At 45.5% G+C, this 19023-nt stretch overlaps 2 protein-coding genes across 8 annotated transcripts in view; one reads left to right on the top strand and one right to left on the bottom strand.

The window, feature by feature from the left end:
* DMKN (dermokine) overlaps positions 1-6760 on the bottom strand; it is an 18499-nt gene extending 11739 nt beyond the window's left edge. The window contains exons 1-10 of one of the 3 annotated variants that reach the window (XM_020977325.2): positions 6027-6760; positions 5531-5755; positions 5328-5384; positions 4952-4999; positions 4712-4786; positions 3611-3655; positions 3153-3215; positions 2897-2923; positions 1861-1923; positions 821-874 (exon numbers count right to left, since the gene is read on the bottom strand). In XM_020977325.2, coding sequence (XP_020832984.1) covers positions 821-874; positions 1861-1923; positions 2897-2923; positions 3153-3215; positions 3611-3655; positions 4712-4786; positions 4952-4999; positions 5328-5384; positions 5531-5755; positions 6027-6413 — 1044 coding nt within the window. In that variant the 5' untranslated portion in view covers positions 6414-6760. The remainder of the gene's footprint in view (positions 1-820; positions 875-1860; positions 1924-2896; positions 2924-3152; positions 3216-3610; positions 3656-4711; positions 4787-4951; positions 5000-5327; positions 5385-5530; positions 5756-6026) is intronic. The other 2 variants (XM_020977311.2, XM_020977305.2) reach the window with 2 other exon arrangements.
* GAPDHS (glyceraldehyde-3-phosphate dehydrogenase, spermatogenic) overlaps positions 1-19023 on the top strand; it is a 101764-nt gene that overhangs the window by 49771 nt on the left and 32970 nt on the right. The window contains exons 3-4 of one of the 5 annotated variants that reach the window (XM_078146347.1): positions 10490-10589; positions 15303-15485. The exons of 3 other annotated variants lie outside the window; for them this stretch is intronic. The gene's annotated coding sequence lies outside the window, so the exon portion shown is untranslated. The remainder of the gene's footprint in view (positions 1-10489; positions 10590-15302; positions 15486-19023) is intronic. One more of the 5 variants, XM_078146346.1, reaches the window with a different exon arrangement.

Below are 19023 nucleotides of genomic sequence, written 5' to 3'. Positions count from 1 at the left end.
GGATCTCCTGTAGCCTTAATTGCCCCACTCTCTCACCACCGAACACTCGCACTGTCCAGAGCTCCCAACTCTCTGCCCCTGCTCTTGCAACACCACATTTGCATGAAACCTGGAGATTTTCAAATATTTTGAAAAATCCTAAGTGAAAAACCCTAAATCTGCTTTCTTTTGAGCACAGCTAGTAGCTTCCTAGCTCCAGACTCAGTGTTTCTTCCCTGAGCCTACGGGTCCCCTCCCCTTTTTTGAATTTCTCTTATCTAACAGTCAAGGCCTTATCAAGACTGGTGGAACTTGACTTACCTCTCTCTCTCTTCTGTGTCATCTCTGACTAATTTCCCTCTTCCCCCTCCTTTGTTCTGGTCTGATTTTTTTTCTCATCCCTTCAAATGGCAAGAATGCTCCCCCACGACTCACCCACAACGCTCTCCTCTTCATGTCCCACCCCTTCCCCTCATCCTCAACCCTTAAAACAGCTTCAGTCTGGTGTCCTCCAGAAAGCTCTCCCTGATTAGCTCTGCTGGCTCCTTAGCAGTCCTAACATGTTTATCCTTGTTACCATATTCTCCTCTGAATGCATTTCGTGTGTGTGTGTGTGTTTCCCAACTAAGCTTTCTAGGAGCAGAAGTTGTGTCTTATTTTTCTCCCAGCACCTAGTAGAGGACCATGGATCCCATGGGTGACTTGTACGTGATGAAGGCTTGACGGAGCCATCGGGACCTAAGGAGTTGGACATACCCAGCTGTGTCCCAGCTAGTCCTGTCTGCCTTTCCTCCATCAAACACAACTCTGACAAGCAATGGAGAAATAAAGTAGGACTCACAAAACCAGAACCTCCACTCCCTCCTGTTGGAGATGATGATGATGAGCCAGATCCCTGAAAAGAGGAGAAGGAGACAGTTGAAGCCTTCAGAGACCTGGCATCCTGTCCATCAATTCTATTTCCTCCCGAACCCACTCCTCGTTCTACCCTCACTTGGTTATTGGAGCCTCCAACATTATGATTCCCGTGATTGAGTGTATCCTGCGGGGAAGATGGATCAGAAAGTTAGAGGCTGAAAAAACTGGGGTTGGGGAAGAGGATTGGGGTAGCTAGAAGACTTCACAATCTTAGAGAAGTTGAAGTTTTCTTGAACCCTTTTGGACTCTCTCCCAATAGAAGGGTGGATTTCTCAAAGTGTAGGTAGGGTTATGAGGACTCTCTGGAACCCTATGAAGCAGACAAGTAACCTCCCTTCCTCCCTCCTTCTCTCCCTCAGTAAAACCTGATCCCTATCTCTATATGAAGCGTGAAAATCTTGTTTCACCTTTTGGTTGTTGACAGCATCACCTCCTGTGTTACTTAAGTCCTTTCTTGATGTTATCAATTCACATTCATTCCTGCAAACACCCCACTAGAGTTTGGAAGGGGATGCCTTTGAAACCAAAGCATTTTCTTCACCCTCCTCTAGGGAAGGTGTAAGCTCAGGGAGCTCCAATTTTGGGAGGAGGAAGAACGGGTGGAAAGAGAAGAAAGGGCCCAACTTAGGTTGATGCTTCGCCTCAGTCTGAGAGTGAGGAGCGAACAGGAATTAAGGGTGGGGGGACGACTAGATGGCTTTCAGCTTCTCCCAAGTGAGGTCTTCACAGTGCATTATTTCCTCATTATTTATTCAAGACCATAGAAGTCCCAGATCACTAGATACATACATGTTCCATGAAATGACCAAAATACAATCCAAAACCAGAAAGAGAATTTGAGGACTGTCTGCCCCTCAGCTTCCCTCATTAACATAGATGATTGAGAGCTACTCCCCATTCTCTTTGGCATGACCTGGCTTATTCCTTCTAAGAAGAAGGACCTCTAGTTTCCAGGCTCCTTACCCAGCCATTAGATCCGTTCTCAGAGCCCTGTCCAGTCTGTCCGTTGTTATGAGAGCTGCTTCCCTGGATGAGAAGAAGAGAGACCAAGGATGGAGATTGCTTTCATAAATCCTGGTGGCGAACTCATCTCCCAAAAAAGTTAACCTCATTAAAGACTGAGTGCTCCCTTCCTCATCTCCTGAGCCTCTACATGTGCTGCCCTCGTGGCTGGTGTGCCTTGCTTTAAGCAAAACGAATACGAAGTTGGGATTCACAAAATAAACACAACAGGAGAGGCAGCTACTTAGCATGGAGAAATAGTCTTCACTTTGCCAAAGACTTCACCATAGTGTTCACCAGCGTCTCCATGGTGTACATTTAAAATTTATCTTGGCACAGATTTCGTCTGTTTATAAAGCTAGTGCTTGTACCTGACAATTGTTTTATGAATTTTAAACTTATTTCCATGCCAACATATATCTTATGTCCCATTAGATTGTGAATGCTAAGGATCTAAGACAACTCCAAAAGACTCATGATAGAAAATACTGTCCACATCCAGAGGAAGAACTATGGAGTCTGAATGCAGATGGAAGCAGACTATTTGCTCTCCTTTTCTTTTGGTGTTTTGTTTTTTCTTTCTTGTGGTTCCTCCCATTAGTTCTAATTCTTCTTCAGATCATGACTCATGTGAAAATATGTTTAACATGAATGTATAAGTAGAGCCTGTATCAGATTGTACACTGTCCTGGGGAGGGGTGAGGAGAGGGAGGGGGAGAAAATTTAAAACTCAAAATCTTATGGAAGTAAATGTGAAAACTAAAAATAAATAATTATTTTAAAATTAAAATAAAATTAATATTAAAAATAAATTAAAAAAGAAGATAAAAATTATAAATGCTAGTAAAAAGATCAGAAGGTAAACCCTGTAGCTGGGGTTGGGTTGAGATGAAAGACAAGATTTGGGTAAGTGGTAAGGAGAAGGGGGAATAAAGTTATTGAATGCTAAGAGTATGTCACGTGTAAAAGAAGGGTGATGGGAGTCAGTGAAGCTCACCTGATTTCCGCTGCCTGTATGCTCACACTGGGAGGGGAAACGAGGATAAAGCTTTAGTGGCAGACCTTGACACTATCGACCCAGATTGTAAAATCACAGGAAATGAACCCAACGATTCAAATCCCAGATCAGGACTTGAGTCCCATCCTTGAGCCCCAATCGAGGTGCAAGCCCTCCATCCTTGATCCAGTGCCCACCTTCCCGCTATGCCGCCAGCCTGAACTGACCTTCCCCCACAACACACACACACACTCACCCCTTCAGTGCTTCTACCTCCACTATTCCCACCATTGCCAGAAGATGATGATGATGTAGACCCCTGAAAGAAGGGAAAATTCTGAGGTTGACATAAATGGACTTAGAAGTGTGAGAGTCAATCTGCACAGGTTACAGTTGTAGGGTAGCCACTAATTTCATCTCCAGTTGCTTCTCTCTCCTCCTGTCCCCAACTATCCCTTCCCTACCTCCTCAAATGGTGGGTTGCTTAAGGAATACAAATACATTTGGAAAGCAAAAGTATGGCCTCCCTTCTGTGCTTCTTATTGGGAAAGAGACTTAGATAGCAAGCTACTCTTTTAAGTTTAGGTTAGATCTTGGTAGGGAGGCTGAGATCCCAACCAAATGGGAGCAGAGTAAGGGAACAGCCTCTGTTCTTCCCCCCCCCCGCCCCCTTCCTAGAGCTCAGTAAGTCAGGAAGCACTTTGGAGTGCTTACCTGGTTGTTCCTGTTTATGTTAGTGGTTGCTTCTGGGCTTGTTTCCTGGGCAGAGATTTGGAGTAGGGTTATTGGAGTGGGATGGGAGGGGAACAAGAGTGAATGCAGAAGCAAATTAACCCATTTAGAACCACTCAGCCAGGACCAAAGCATATAGTCTCTAGCCATGTTGAAGCATACCTGTTTCCCTTTCCCTCTCTCACCAGCCTGTTATGGGACTGTGGTCCAGCCATATCTGCCCTCCTCCTTAATAGTCCCACCTTCTGCAGCTGCCAGTGCCTTCCTGTCAAGGAATCCCTCCCTTCCCACCTCTGCCTCTTGGCTTCCCTCAAGTCTCAATCCCACCTTCTGCAAAAATCCTTTCCTACCCCTCCCTAATCCTAGAGCTTTCCCTCTGGGGCTACCTCCAGTTTGGCCTGTATATTTCTTGTTGTGTTCTCGCGGGCTTCCCCATTAGATGATAAACTCCTTGAGGTCAGGGACTATGTATGCCTTTTTGTTTTTTTGCATCCCCAACACTTAGCAACACAAGTGCCTGCCACATAGATGAGGCCCTAACGAATGCTTTTTGGTTGACTGGCTGACTTCTGCTGCCTCTGAGCCTAGGGTGGAGTGGGAAGGGAGCTTCGAAGTAGAAGACCTGGGTTCAAAGGCTGACTCTGCCACTTGAACCTGTGTGACTTTGGACAAGTCATTTCCCCATGTAGGCCTCAGTTTCCCCATCTGCTAAATGAAGGAGTTGGACTAGATGATGCCTGAGGGCTGTCCCAGCTCTCTGCATCCATGATCATATGATTCATAGGCTAGTCCCCCCTTTCCTCTCCCCTCCTGCTGTTGCCCTTTAAAACTCCTCAATACCTGGAAGTCTTCCCTTCTCAAAGTCCCTAGTCTATCACCTCTGTCCTTCTGGCCCTGGAGTCTCCATCTGCCTTTGCTGGCATTTATGCCAGATGACAACCCTTCATCACCACCACACCCCAAGACGCTAGATGCTCGCCAAAGGCAGAAGTCCCAGCTCTTTGCACATAACAGAGGTGTTTGCTGAGGGGACTGAAGTCAAAGGAAGATTTGGCAGCCTCCTGCTTGTGACATAAGGCTCACCTTTGGAGAGTTTGCATAAGGGACTGGAGTCGTGCTGACACTGCTACCAGATCCTGAGGATGAGCTGCTGCCTCCCTAAGGGAAAGGAAATGACACATAGTCAGGGAAATCAAGATGACTGCCTTTGTTTATCCTCTGTCCCTCCCTCTCCCTCTCCTCTCCTGTGTGGATGCCTGGAATGGATGAGGGATAGACTTCCTCACACCCACAACAGATTTCGGTTTTCCCATATCTTCTTACCCCAGAGGCACTTCCGCCATTTGACCCAGAGGATGAGGGGTTGGTGCACTAAGAGGAAAGGTAGATTGAGGAGTTAGGCTGTTCAGATACCTTTAAGTCAGAATCTGAATCCCTTTCAATCTAGCCTAGTCCACTAGATTGGTCATCAGGTCATCATCCCTCTCTCTTCCTCCTTTCCATCTCCCCCCAAACAGCCAGCTCCTTCCTGCCCCCTCCTCATCTAGCTTGCCTCTTACTCTCATTTCTTCCACTCGTTGCTTTCCCCTCTTCCCCTAATCCTTTTTTCATCCGGTTTTTCTTTGCTCCCTCACTGCTGCCTTGTCCAGGCTACAACTTCCCTCTTCCCACCAGCCTCCTCCCTGCATGTCACTCTTACCCCTGTTTCCTGGCTGCTGCTCCTCTCTACCGGCTTCCCATTGCCTGAATTACTCCCCTATAATAAGACGGAGATTGAAGTCATGGGTGGAGAAGAGGAGTCTGGGTTAGGGCGACAATACTGGGAGTGGAGGGAGGGAGTTGGGCTGAGAAGGCTGCTGGTTAGTGGGGGTTGATCCATGAGGATGGGCTGGTTTCTTTTACCTGAGAACTGGTCCCCTGGCCAGCTGAGCCACCCTGACTTCCTTGAGCATGGCCCCCAGGGTGGCTTCCCAGGCCTCCATGATGTCCTTGGCCCTGTGGAGCTCCATGAGAGCCAGTTCCACTGGGGCTTGTGTTTCCATGCCCTCCCAAGAGCCCATGACCAGTATGGGAGCTGCTGGTTCCAGAGGCTCCATGCCCTCCAGATGAAGGCTGGCCACCATGCACCTGCAAAAAGAGCATCCTTGGAACTGGTGTCCTTTACTGACTGGGGAGGGAGATCAGGAAGTGCAACTGGGAGAAGAAGATGGAGAGAAAGCCACCGAGAAAGAAGCCACATAAAAGAGAGACAGAAGGGAAGCCGATGGAGAACATGACAGGCCATGGGGGCTTGGGGACATCTGAACCCCACCCCTGCTCCAGTTTTCCTGACACCCACAACCCATCTTCCTCCTGACCATTCCTCCCTTCTGTCCTTTCACTCTTCCCTTCCACTCACATTAGTATGGCTGGCCCCATGAGGGATCCCCAGCAATGGACGATGAGGGCCACCAATTCCATGACTGAGGGCCCCACCAGCGTTACTGATGTCTTTGTCTGCAGAACTCCCAGCATGACTGATGGCATTACCTGCATCCTGCACCCCGTGACCAATTGAATGCCCAACCCCAGGGCCAGCAGCTTCCCTAACTCCGTGGTCAACGGCTTCCTCCAGCCCATGTTTGGCAGCCTCTCCTAAGCCATGTTTGACAGCCTCCTCTAACCCTCCACCAATGTTTCCCCCAGCAGCCAAGTCTCCAGGCTCTTCACCATCCACGGGAGCTCCCCAGCTGCCCCTGAAAGACAGGGACAATATAAGACTGAGCAGCAATCCCTCCAACTTCATCTCTGCCTCCTCTCCTTTTCTTTCTTTTGGGTTTTATTCTTCTTGTCTTGCACTTTCTCTTCTTCTCGCTTCTCCTCTCTTCTCCTTCCTCTCTGTCTCTGTCTCTACTGCGCTCTTTCTTCACCTCCCCTGAGTCTTTGTTGCCTCTGTGTCTGTGGCCCTCTCTTCTTTCCCTGGCTCCCCCGACTCCCCAGAATCTTCCTCCAGCCACTGCTCCTTATACATTGACAGGGAGAGGGAGGTGACAAAGTGGGGTGGGCCCCCAGAGCCCTCCCCCCCCCCGTGATTCACGGCCAAACTGATGATAAGGTAATAAGCTGTAATTGATGTCTGTGTTGCAATCAGAGAGAGCTGGGGAGCAGGCAGGGAGGGACAGAGTGCAAATAATATCCCAGTTTCCTAACCAAAGGAATTTAGAGCGCTGGGTGGGGAGAAGGGCACCCGAGGAGAGAAACTATTGGTCTCAGTCGAAGGTGTGTAGGGGAATACCTCATGAGGGAGCAACGCCCAGGGTACGGCCCATCGGAGGAGCAGTGATGGAGAATAACAGCTGAGTGAGCTGGCTCAGGTTGAATGGGAGGGTTGGCCACGAGGCAGCAAAGGCACGTGACTGGAACAAGCTCTCAGTGTATTCTCTGTCTCTGTTTCTACATCTCTTTCTCAGCCCCTACCTTTCGGGAGTGCTTCTCCCCCTTGTGGGTTCATTTTGTATCTCTGCCTGCCTTGAATCTCTGCTCCTCACTCAGGTTCATCTTCCCTGCTGCTGCCAAAGTGATGTCCCTAAAGCACAGCTCTATCCACATCCCTGTCTAGCTCCAAAGCCTGCTATGGCTCCCTATTGCCCCTAGGATCACATACAAATCCTTCGGTTTGGCATTTGAAGTCCTTCCCAACCGGACTCCAGACTATCTTTACAGGCCCATCACACATTATACCTCTTCACAAACTCTAAGTCAGTCAACAGCCATCTATAAAGTGCCTACTATGTGTCTGGCATGGTGCTAAGCTCTGGGAATTCAAAGAAAGACAAAAGACAATCTCTGCTTTCAAAGACCTCGGTCTAATGAGGAGACAAGGTGCAAATGACTATGCATAGACAAGCCATATACAGGATTAGTTGGAGATAATCAAGCAAGGGAAGGGACTAGCCTTAGAGGGGCTCAGGAAGGGCTTCTTTTAGTAGGTGGGGTTTTAGCTGGGACTTAAAAAAAGCCCAGGAAGGCAGGAGGTGGAGATGAGGAGTAAGAGCATTTCAGGCTGGGGGCACAGCAAGGGTAAATATCCAGAGTCTGGAGATGGAGGATTGCCGAGGAAAGGGAAGGAAATAAAGTGTGAGAAGACTGAAAGGGGCCAGGTTGTGAAGGGCTTTGAATGGCAAACCGAATTTTTTATATTTAATCCTAGACGTGATAAGGAGCCACTGAAGTTTATTGAATAGGGAGATGACATAATCAGACCTGCACTTTAAGAAGTGTAATTTGACAACCAATTGGAAGATGAACTGTCATGACAGTTGAGTCAGGGAAACCAGCCAGGCTGTTGCAATGGCCCAGGCATGAGGTGATAAGGGCCTGCACCAGAGTGTCGGTAGCATCAGAGGAAAGCAGGGGTCAAGTGCAAGAGATGCTATGAAGGCAAAATTAGCAGCAGATTGAGTATTGGGGGAGGGAGATAGCGAGAAGTTGAGGATGGCACCTAGGTTGTGAAGCCGGGGGACTGGGAGGATGATGGTGGTCTTCATAGTAATAGGGAAATTCAGAAGGGAGGAAAGAGAACGAATTGTTTTCAATATGTTGACTTGAAGGTGCCGGTGGCATATTCAGTTTGAGGTATCTAACAGGCAGTTAGAGATGTGAGCATGGAGTTCAGGGAGAGACGTTAGGGCTGCGTAAGTAGATCTGAGAATCACCAGCATTGAGATGGCAACTAAATCCGTGGGAGCTGATGAGATCATTAAGTGAAATCGTATGGAGGGAGAAAATAAGAGGGTCGGGACAGAGCGCTATGTGGGACACCCTGCCCTTTTTGTGGTGGCCAAGAATTGGAAATTGAGAGGATGCCCATCCATTGGGGAATGGCTGAGCAAGTTGTGGTATGTGAATGTAATGGAATACTGTTGTGCTATAAGAAATGATGAGTGGGAGGCATGACCTGGGTGAAGACCCAGCAGCAGAGGCAGAGAAGGAGCAGTCAGATAGGTAGGGGAAAACCCAGAGAGAGCGAATTTCATGGAAATCTAAAGGGAAGAGAGTAGCAAAGAGGTCAGGGTGGCCCACAGTGTCCAAGGCTGTGGAGAAGTCAAAGAGAAAAGGCCACTGGACTTGGCAACTAAGGGATCATTGGTCGCTTCGGAGAGACATGTTTCAGGGGACTGGTGAGGTCAGCAGCCAGACCATAGAGAGTCAGAAAGGAAGTAGAGGCCTTGATGATAGACAACCCTAAGTCACTGTTTCTCACACACAGCATTTCATCTCCCGTCCCCCCTCCCATCTTTAGAATTCCTCCCTCCCTCAAGGGCCACCTCTAGAAGGAGGAGATTTGGGGCAGCTAGGTGGTGCAGTGGATAGAGCTCTGGCCTTGAAGTCGGGAGGATGTGAGTTCAAATCCAGTCTCAGACACAAGACACTTACTAGCTGTGTGACCCTGGGCAAGTCACTTAACCCCAATTACCTCACCAAAAAAGGGAAAAAAAAGAAAAGGAGATTTCTCTCATCCACCGTACCTTGGTATTTGTGCCACCCTCCAGATTCTTCCACATTTACTTGGCAGGTACTTTATGTTTGCATACATGTAGGTATGTGTAATGTCCCTTGATAGAATGTAAGCCCAAGGACAGGACCGTTTGTTTTTTCATCTCTAGTACCACCTGGTACAGTTGGTCAGCCCACAGGCATTTATTAGGCACTTGCTGTATACCAAGCACTGGGCTAAGCACTGGAAATCCAAAAACAAGCGGGAAAGAAGCCAGTGTCTGCTTGCCTTCAAGGAGCTTACATTCTAATGGGTATATAAAAGGCCATCCTCAAAGCCAGGAAGACCTGGATTCGAGTCTTCCTTCTATCATCCTGACTGTGTGATCCTGGGGAAGTCAGAGCCTTTCAGCACCAGAGGCAGATACCTGGGGCTACAAAACGTAGAGGTCAAGTGGTAAGGGCTGTTTCTTTGCCTAGGCATTCCCTACACCAAGGAAATCATATTCTACTCCCTAACCCCAGTGCCTAGCACAGTGTCTTTTTTTCCCCTTAATAGTATTTTATTTTTTCTAATTACATGGAAAGAGAGTTTCCAATATTCATTTTTATAAGATTTTGAGTTCCAAATTTTCTCCCTCCCTCCTCTCCCACCTCCCCAACATGACATGCAGTCCAATGTAGGTTATACATGTACGATCATATTAAACATATTTCCACATTAGTCATTCTGTGCAACAAGAATCAGAACCAAAGGAGAAAACCATGAGAAAGAGAAAAAAGAGAAAATAGTATGCTTCCATCTGCATTCAGACTCCATCGTTCTTTCTCTGGATGTGGATAGCATTTTCCATCATAAGTCTTTTGGAGTTGTCTGAGAAGAGTTAAGTCTATCACTGTTGGTTATCACACAATGTTGGTGTTACTGTGTACAATGTTCTCCCGGTTCTGCTCACTTTACTCAGCATCAGTTCATGTAAGTCTTTCCAGGTTTTTCTGAAATTCACCTCCTCATCATTTCTTTTTTCTTGTTCTTGTTCTTTTCTTTTTTTGTTTTGCCTTTTTTGGCGAGGCAATCAGGGTTAAGTGACTTGCCCAAGGTCACACAGCTAGTAAGTGTCAAGTGTCTGAGGCCAGATTTGAACTCAGGTCTTCCTGACTCCAAGGCCAGAGCTCTATCCACTGTGCCACCTAACTGCCCCATACTCATCATTTCATATAGCACAATAGTGTTCCATTACATTCATATACCACAACTTGTCCAGCCATTCCCCAGTTGATGGGTGTCCCCTCAATTTCCAGTTCTTGGCCATATTTTTATACATGTGGGTCATGGTGTCTTAATAAATGTTTGTTGATTGATTCGTTAATTGGTTGTCTCTCCAGTATTTCCTTATCGGCTTCCTTCTCTGGATCTGGGTCGGATTCCCAAAGATAACCTCTTCTCCCACTCCTGCTATCCCAACCTATGAAGAGAGCATCTCAGGTTGTTTTCATCGTCCTCTGAATATCACCTGCTTGGGGAATTCTGGTGTCCGGGAAGGCCATAGCCCTGGGAATGAGGTGTCATTGTGATGGCATTTGGGCTGCTTTTGGCTGAGGGAATAGGGCAGGGAATAAAGGAGTGGGTAGGTGGGGCAGCTACCCTGGGGATGGAGTGGGAGGAAAGGAGGGAAGAAGGAAATGGACCTAAGTATCCTGTTTACCCATTCACAGAGGGGGCATAGGTGTGAATTTATCACTGCCCCATGAGGGGTGGGTCAGTGCAAAATAACCCCCCCTCCATCTCCCAGTCTCCCCCAGGGGCAGAGCAGTGGAGGGAGACAGAACCTGTTAGGGAGCTGGGAGGACCACCCAAGGGATGAGATCAGAGCAGTGCCTTCCATCGACTCTTTGGCCCCCTCAGGACTTAAGGGCAGAGTTCCTTCCCTCCAATAGTTTTCTCCTTCTCTCCCAGGACTCAAGCATCAGTCTAGATTTAAATTGCAGCAACACCGAAATAAACAGACTCAGACCGAGAAAAATCACCATGCTAGGAGATATCTCTTCTCTCGGTATCTTTTTTCTTTCTCTGGTTCTGTCTTTTACTATGTTGATGCTGCTGCACCATATATCGAGATGGAGGCCTGTTTTCTTTTTCCATCTAGGGGCATCCCATCACAGACACATAGGAATTGTCTTTCTAACATGCCTTTTTATGCTCTTTTCTTATTTTTCTTCATATCGCTATCATTTCCCAATGCCTTCTTCCACATCCCATCCTTTACAGAACCCTCCCTTAGAATAACATTTCCAGACCTCAGATTATACTACAAAGTATTAATCATCCAAACTATTTGGCATCGTTTGAAAATTAAAAAGGTAGAGCATCTAGATAAGGGATAACCAGAAGCAATTGGACTCAATAACCCAGTGCTGAATAAATACAGGAACGTATATAACCTGAAGAAAAACTTCCTATTTAAAAAGAACTGAAGGAGAAATAGGAAGGCAGCTTGGCAGAAATTAGGTTTAGATCAACACATTACACCATATCCCACAATAAACTCATAGGGATACTAGATCTGAATATTAACATCATATCACAAAACGTGGGCAGCTAGATGACGAAGCAGATAGAGTACCAGGCTTGGAGTCAGGAAGGCTTCTCTTCATGAGTTCAAATCCAGCCCTAGACACTTATTAGCTGTGTGACCCTGGGCACGTCACTTCACCCTGTTTGCCTCAGTTTTCTCATCTGTAAAATGACCTTGAGAAAAGAAATGCTAACCGCTCTAGTACCTTTGCCAAGAAAACACCAAATGGGTCATGAAGAGTTGGACGAGATTGAAACAACTGAAGAATAACAGCAACATGAACTCCTCAGTTCTTAACCAAATAAGGGATGGAGGTGATCACAAATGATAAAATTGATTTTCTAATTTTGATTACACAGAAGTCTCTCTTATAATAAATAAATATAATCAAGCAAAGCAAAACAACATATTAATTACATCAGAAAATATGTGCGTTCCCTTCCTCCCCTGTAGTAGAGGTGGGGAGCTATGGGTGTGGAACAGTGCATATACTGTCAGGCAGGAAGAAGGGATTGATTGAGTTTGTGGAAATGCTTTTTTCTTTTCTTTATTTGGTTAGTCTTTGTTTCAAGCAACACTTCACTGGGGAGGGAAAGAGAGAACGTGCTAAAATGAAGGTGATATGAAAGCAAAAAATATCGATAAAATGATTTTTTAAGAAAAAATTTTAAAAGAAAGAAAACTTTGCTTCACTTCACACGTATTCCACCACCTCTTTGCCAATAGGTGGGAGTCAACCTTCACCCTCAAGTGCCCTGCTGTCATGGGAGGTCGTTGTATTAATGAGTTCTGAAGTCTCCCAGGGTGGTTTTCCTTTGCACTGTTTTGGCCTTTGTGTATGTAAATTGCCCTCCTGGTTCTGCTCACTTTGCTTTGCATCAGTTCATACAAGTCTTTCCAAGTGTCCCTGCATTTTTCCACTCTTCATTTCTTACAGCACCGTAATATTCCACTATATTCATATGCCACGGTTTATTTGTCTGTTCCCATTTTCAGTACATCCACCCAAAAAGTGCTGGTAGAAACATTTCAGTATCTCTGGAACAAGGGTCTGCCTTCCTCAAACTCTGCTTTCTGTCTTAGAAACTATGCTGTAGGTAGGTCTTCCAAGACCAGGCAAGCTCATTAGATGCAGCATTGCATCATTCTTGGTTTACAATCAGAAGTGGTGAGTAAAAGTGTGGGGAGGCCGGCGTCTGGGTAGGGAGCACGTAAATTTAACACCCTGAGAGATGAGAGAATCTCTGCCCCTCTGAGCACACCGATCTTGCCCAACAGGTCAGGATCCCTGGTGGAGAGAGGAGACCCTAACTCTAGGTCAGAGCTCACTCTAGGCAGAATGATCATTCACTACAGACCTCTGATTCCCTGGACCTCTCAGGGACCATCTTGCTATTCCTATGTATCTCAGTAACACATGAGATACAAACACACACACACACACACACACACACACACACACACACACACACACACACACACATCCTCTATAGATACACCTCAGGTTTCAGTTTTTCCCTGAGACGGGCTTTCTATCTCTAACATATTATGGGGGGGTACTAGGAAGGGATGGGGTCAGTGGTTGAAGACTGCATATTGCTCTAGTACAGAAAAAAAATTTCAAAACAAGGATAAGCCGCTAGATGGTGCAGTGGAGAGAGTGCTGGGCTTAGAGGAAGACTCACCGTCCTGAGTTCGAATCCAGCCTCAGACACTTAGTAGCTGTGTGACCCTGGGCAAGTCATTTAACCCTTTTTGCCTTACTTTCCTCATCTGTTAAATGAGCTGGAGAAGGAAATGTCAAATCACTCCAGTATCTTTGCCAAGAAAACCCCAAATGGGGTCACAAAGAGTCAGACAAGACTGAAAATGACTGAACAATGAATCAGGGATAGAACGGGTGACGAAGCCAGCTAGCTCTCCTATTTCCAAGGGGGCTGAAGCGCTGAACCGCTTCTAAGTACAAGGCTTGGCCGTGCTGGGACAAGTTCTAACTCAATCGAAGCCGATTGTTAAATTTTCCCTGTGAGTTTTTACATCTCAGAAATGGACAAATACTACAAATCAGGGTTTGATTTACCGTTTTGTTGATTGTCTAGACTTAATAAAATGATGGAAATGTCAATAATGCAGATTAACCTGCAAAGTGTGCCATGAATAGATTTTTTGAGGGGGGGGAAGGAGAATCGGTTGTTAAATATTTATCAGCTCTCCCGCAATGCAGGGGGAAAAGTTATGGACTTAAGAGTCAGAAAACTCAGGTTTGAATAACAGCTCTGCGTGAGCTTGAGCAAGCCACCTTTCTGGGCCTCAGTTTCCTCATTTGTAAAATGGTGGAGCTGGATCACAGATTTGGAGGTGGCAGGGACCCCAGAGGACTTTATTCCAACCCCCTCATTTTTTTCTTTTATTTATTTAGCATTTTATTTTCCCCAGTTACATGTAAAAACAATTTTTAACCTTCATTTTAAAAACTTTGAGTTCTAAATTTTCTCCCTACCTCCCCTCATTGAGGAGGCAAGCAATTCAATATATAGGTTATACATGTGTAGTCATGTAAAACATTTCCATAATAGTCATGTTGTGAAAGAAAACATAAGCAAAATAAAAAAAACTCAAGAAAAATAAAGAAAGTTTAAAAAAGCATATTTCAATCTGATTTCAGACACCATCAGTTCTTTCTCTGGGGATGGATGGCATTTTTCATCATAAGTCCTTCAGAGTTGTCTTGGATCATTGTATTGCCAAGAATGGCTAAGTCATTCACAGCTGATCATCTTACAATATCACTGTTACTTTGTACACAGTACATTTCACTTTCCAACTTCCTCATTTTACAGAAGAGTAAACTAAGGCCCGTGGAGCTAAGAGCTGCGATTTGAACCCAGAATCTCTGCCTCCAGAGCCAGCTCTGTGAGGCCCCTGCCAGCTTTGAATCTCAGTTCCTCAGGACGGTGATGGCAGGAAGCTGAAAAGTGTCTGCAGCCTCTGGGCCTGGCTGCTGTCTGGGTGTCTCTCACAAATCTATCTAGATGACTATTCAGTGGAGGGAACCCTGTCCCTTCCTCCCTGCTATCCCGGCATACTTCAGTTTCAACACAGATTCCGCAAGGGCAGGGTGGATGCTTACTGTTGTATGCCAATAACATCCTATTTATTTGTTTAATTCTGAGACACTTCTCCCTGTATGAGCACTGAATGTAGGTCCTGAAGACCTTGGTTTAAAGCCTGACCCTGCCTGACCTTGAGCAAGTCCCTCTGCCTCTCTGTGCCTCTGTTTCCTTCTGTGTAAAATGAGGGAGTTAAAGCAGATGACCACTAAAGTCCCTTTGGGCTCTGGATCTAATATGCATGAGCAGCTGGATTTAAACCCACATTCTCCGACTCCAGAGACAAGGCTTATTACAGCGTAACCCATGACCTCCAGCCATCCAAGGCAGGCAAGATGTAGAGCGAGGGTGGTGAAACTTCCGGCCTCGAGGCCACATGTGGCCTTCTAGGTCCTCAAGTGCAGCCCTTTGACTGAATCCAAACTTCACAGGATGTAGAGGATCACATGGGAAGAAGGGAATTCAGGCAAATGGCTGTCAATAAGAAGGATTTCTTTTTTTTTCTTTTTAAAGGATTTATAAGAGCCTGTTGTGGACCGGTCACCGTATGAGGTACTAAGGATACAGAGACGGCAGTGAATCGCTACCTGCCCTGAAGAGCTTCTTAATCGGGAGAAGCAACAAAGAAATTCATACAAATTAATGCAAAGCATTTGGGAGGAGGAAGTCAGCAGCTGGCCGCAGGCTGGGAACCAGGTGAAAACCTAATATAGGAGATGGTATTTGACCCAAGCTTTAAAGGAAGCTAGGGATTCTGAGAGCCAGAGGTGAGGATGGAACGCATTCCAGGTATGGGGCTCTGGTATGTTGGAGAAAAAAAAAGGGCCATTTTGGCAACTAGGTGGCGCCATAGTGAATAGAGTGCCTGGCCTGGAGTCAGGAAGACTCATCTTCCTGAGTTCAAATCCCCACCTCAGACACTTACTAGTTATGTGACTCTGGGCAAGTCACTTCACTCTGTTTGCCTCAGTTTTCCCATTGAAAAATGAGCCAGAGAAGGCAATGGCAAACCTCTCCCAATATCTTTGCCAAGAAAACCCTAAATGGGGTCATGAAGAGTTGGACACCATTGAAATGACTCAATAAAAATGAAGGATGGAATGGAAAGAAGAGAAACCAGTTAGGGATCTATTGCAACAATCCAAAGGAGAGGAAATAAGAGCCTGAACCAGGGAGGTGGCTGAGTGGATTGAGAGAAGACAAATATAAATCCGGATTTATCCTAAGTATCTCTTGCTTATGCCTTATTATTTGCATGCTGTCTCTCCCATTAGAGTGGGAGCTTCTTGAAAACAGGGGCTATCTTTTGCCTTTCTTTGTAACCCCAGCACTTAGCACAATCCCTGGCTAATTGTTATTGTTGTTCCAATCTGGCCAACTCTTTGTAACCCTATTTGGGGTTTTCTTGGCAAAGATACTAGAGTGGCTTGCCATTTCCTTCTCCAGGACATTTTTCAGTTGAGGAAACTGAGGCAAAGAAGATTAAGTGATCTGCCTAGAGTCACACAGCTAGTAAATGTCTGAGATCAGATCTGAACTCAGGAAGATGAGTTTCCTGATACCAGTCCTGGTGATCTACCACTAATAGCCCACCTATTGACTTCCCTGATAATACACAATGCAGGTGCCTGATCTCCTTAGACTGTGAGCTCCATGGAGTCAGAGATTATGTCTCAGCTGAACCTTGTATCGCCACTAACCTCCCCCAGAATTTGAAACCTGGTCCTCTGACCTCACAGCCCAGGTTCTTTCATTGTCTGATTGTCTTCTGCACTCAAAGGGAATTCAAGGCTCAGATTCTTAAAATTTAGTCACTGCTCAGATTCTTACAATCTAGCCAAAAGCTCACTAATGTTCAGACTCCTTAAGAGTCTGCCCAATATGACATATGTTCTAATAAACTTTGTCTTTGGCTGAACAAAGGGACTTCAATATGTTTACTGTTACTGGAGAATTGAGAGTCTCATCTCTCATAACGCTGGACAGCAGGGGGTTCATGGGGTCAGGGCTGGGAATCCCACCCAAATTCACAGAATTGGCACGTTGGAAATAAAAGAGACCTTACTTATTGTCTTGGCTAAGCCCTTCACGTTAGAGGGGAGGAAACGGAAAGTCCCATCTGAGCTGAGTGATTTGCTCAAGTGCACCTAGGTCAACTAAATAACAGAACCAAGACTCAAACCCAGGTCCTCTGCATCTGGATCCAAACTGCTTTCCACTGTGACAATGTGTCAGATAGGCAATTCACTCATTTGGGTGGTGAGGAAAGAAAGAAAGAAAGAAAGAAAGAAAGAAAGAAAGAAAGAAAGAAAGAAAGAAAGAAAGAAAGAAAGAAAGAAAGAAAGAAAGAAAGAAAGAAAGAAAGAAAGAAAGAAAGAAAGAAAGAAAGAAAAGAAAGAAGAAAGGAAGGAAAGAAGGAAGGAAGGAAGGACAAAAGAAAGAGCAAAAGGAAGGAAAGAAAGAAGGAAGGAAAGATGGGGCACCCCCAAAAAGCCCCTGGCCCAAACTCTGACCCTTTCCAGGAATGAGGGCTCTTGCTCCATCCAACCACAGAAAGGGGTTGTTCAGAGAACAGCTATTCAAAGAAGCCTGGGAAGACTTGTTTGAACTGATCACAGCTAGCACTTATGTAGTGCTTCAAGGTTTGCCAAGTGCTTTACATATGTTAACTCATTTAAGCCTCACAACAATCCTGTGATGTGTCACACTTTTGCAGATGAGGAAACTGAAGCTCCAAGAGTTTATTTGCCCAGCTCTTAAATCTCTGGCTCCAGGTCCTGCATTCTTTTCACATACTGAAGTGAGTACAACCAGGAGAGAGCAGTTGTATTGTGTGACTACAACATATTATAAAGGAAAACAGCTTTGAAAAACTTGGAAGGTCTGGCTGATGCCATAAACAACAACTCTGAAAGGCCAATGACAAACCAGATTCTTTTCCTCTTTCCAGAGAAGTCATAGGGATTTTGGATCTCAGAGGGCATCCAGTCTAACAGTCCCATTTTTGAAAGTGACTTGCCTAAGGTGTTTAAGAGGCGGCATTTGAACTCAGGTCTTCTGACTCCTGAGCCCGAGTTCTTTCACTGCCTCCAGAGACTGTAGATGTGGAATGAGACATACCTTTTGAGACATGGCCCGGTGAGCACAATGTTTTGTTTGTACCTATTTATCAGAAGGGAGAGTTTTCATTTGGGGCAAGGGGGAGAGTAATGCAAAATTTAAAAAGTAAAGAAAGGAATGTCAAGGAAACATTTTTAAAACACTCAAAGAAAACAGAAAGAAGTTGAGTAGGAAACCCAGAAGCAAGGCAATGTTGGTATTATCATGTTCACTATAATAGATACTTCGACATAGGGCAGCTAGGTGGTGCTGCAGTGGATAGAGCGCTGGCCCTGGAGTCAAGAAGACTCATTTCATGAGTTCAAATCTGGCCTCAGATACTTACTAGCTGTGTGACCCTGGGCAAATCACTTAACCTCGTCTGCCTCAGTTTCCTCACCTATAAAATGAGCTGGAGAAGGAAATGGCAAACCATTCCAGTATCTCTGCCAAGAAAGCCCCAACCAGGGCTTTGAAGAGTCAGACATGGCTGAAGAAGCTGAACGACATGCTTTAAAAAGCCAAGCTATGCATAACCAAGGTTCACGGTTGCCTATGTATATGACAAACCAGTTTTTTTCAGTCTCTACAGCCCTGTAGCTTTCAGTAAAACCTTCCTAAAATATGAAATGTGAAAGGAAATGAATTCTAAAGTTTTCCAAGCAGTTGTGCATAAGAAACAAAATGAGTTAATTTTCATAAAGAAAACTTTATTGACTCCATAACATTTTTTTAGTATCATAAAGTCATTAAATGTAATTTTTTTTTCACTAATCACTACTATTCTGGGAATATTTAAATAGGATAACACAGTTATTTAGCAGATATTCCCTATACCTCTTTGACAAGCTTTTCAAACTCATACGGGTTCACATACCCTGGTATGTAGAAATGCTTGCATTCAAATTCATAATAAAAAAAAGAAAAATGTTAAAAGATACAAAGGGGGAGTGAATACCGGTTTATCATGTTTATTAACAATGCCCCCACTCCTTGTGTCCTGGAAGTGGTTCCCCGCCCACACAGCGCCCTCCCCACCAAGTTCTCCATGAGCACTTAGAAGACCAATCCACGGAGCCTGCTCATCACAGCTGGACAAAGCCCATCAGTCAGTTCACAGGCCCATGTTGACGAT

The sequence above is a fragment of the Phascolarctos cinereus genome, unplaced genomic scaffold, assembly GCF_003287225.1.
Source record: "Phascolarctos cinereus isolate Bilbo 61053 unplaced genomic scaffold, phaCin_HiC Scaffold_726;HRSCAF=1367, whole genome shotgun sequence".
Taxonomy (NCBI): Eukaryota; Metazoa; Chordata; class Mammalia; order Diprotodontia; family Phascolarctidae; genus Phascolarctos; species Phascolarctos cinereus.
The sequence above is the reverse complement of the archived record's forward strand: the minus strand, read 5'-3'. Positions and strand labels throughout refer to the sequence as shown.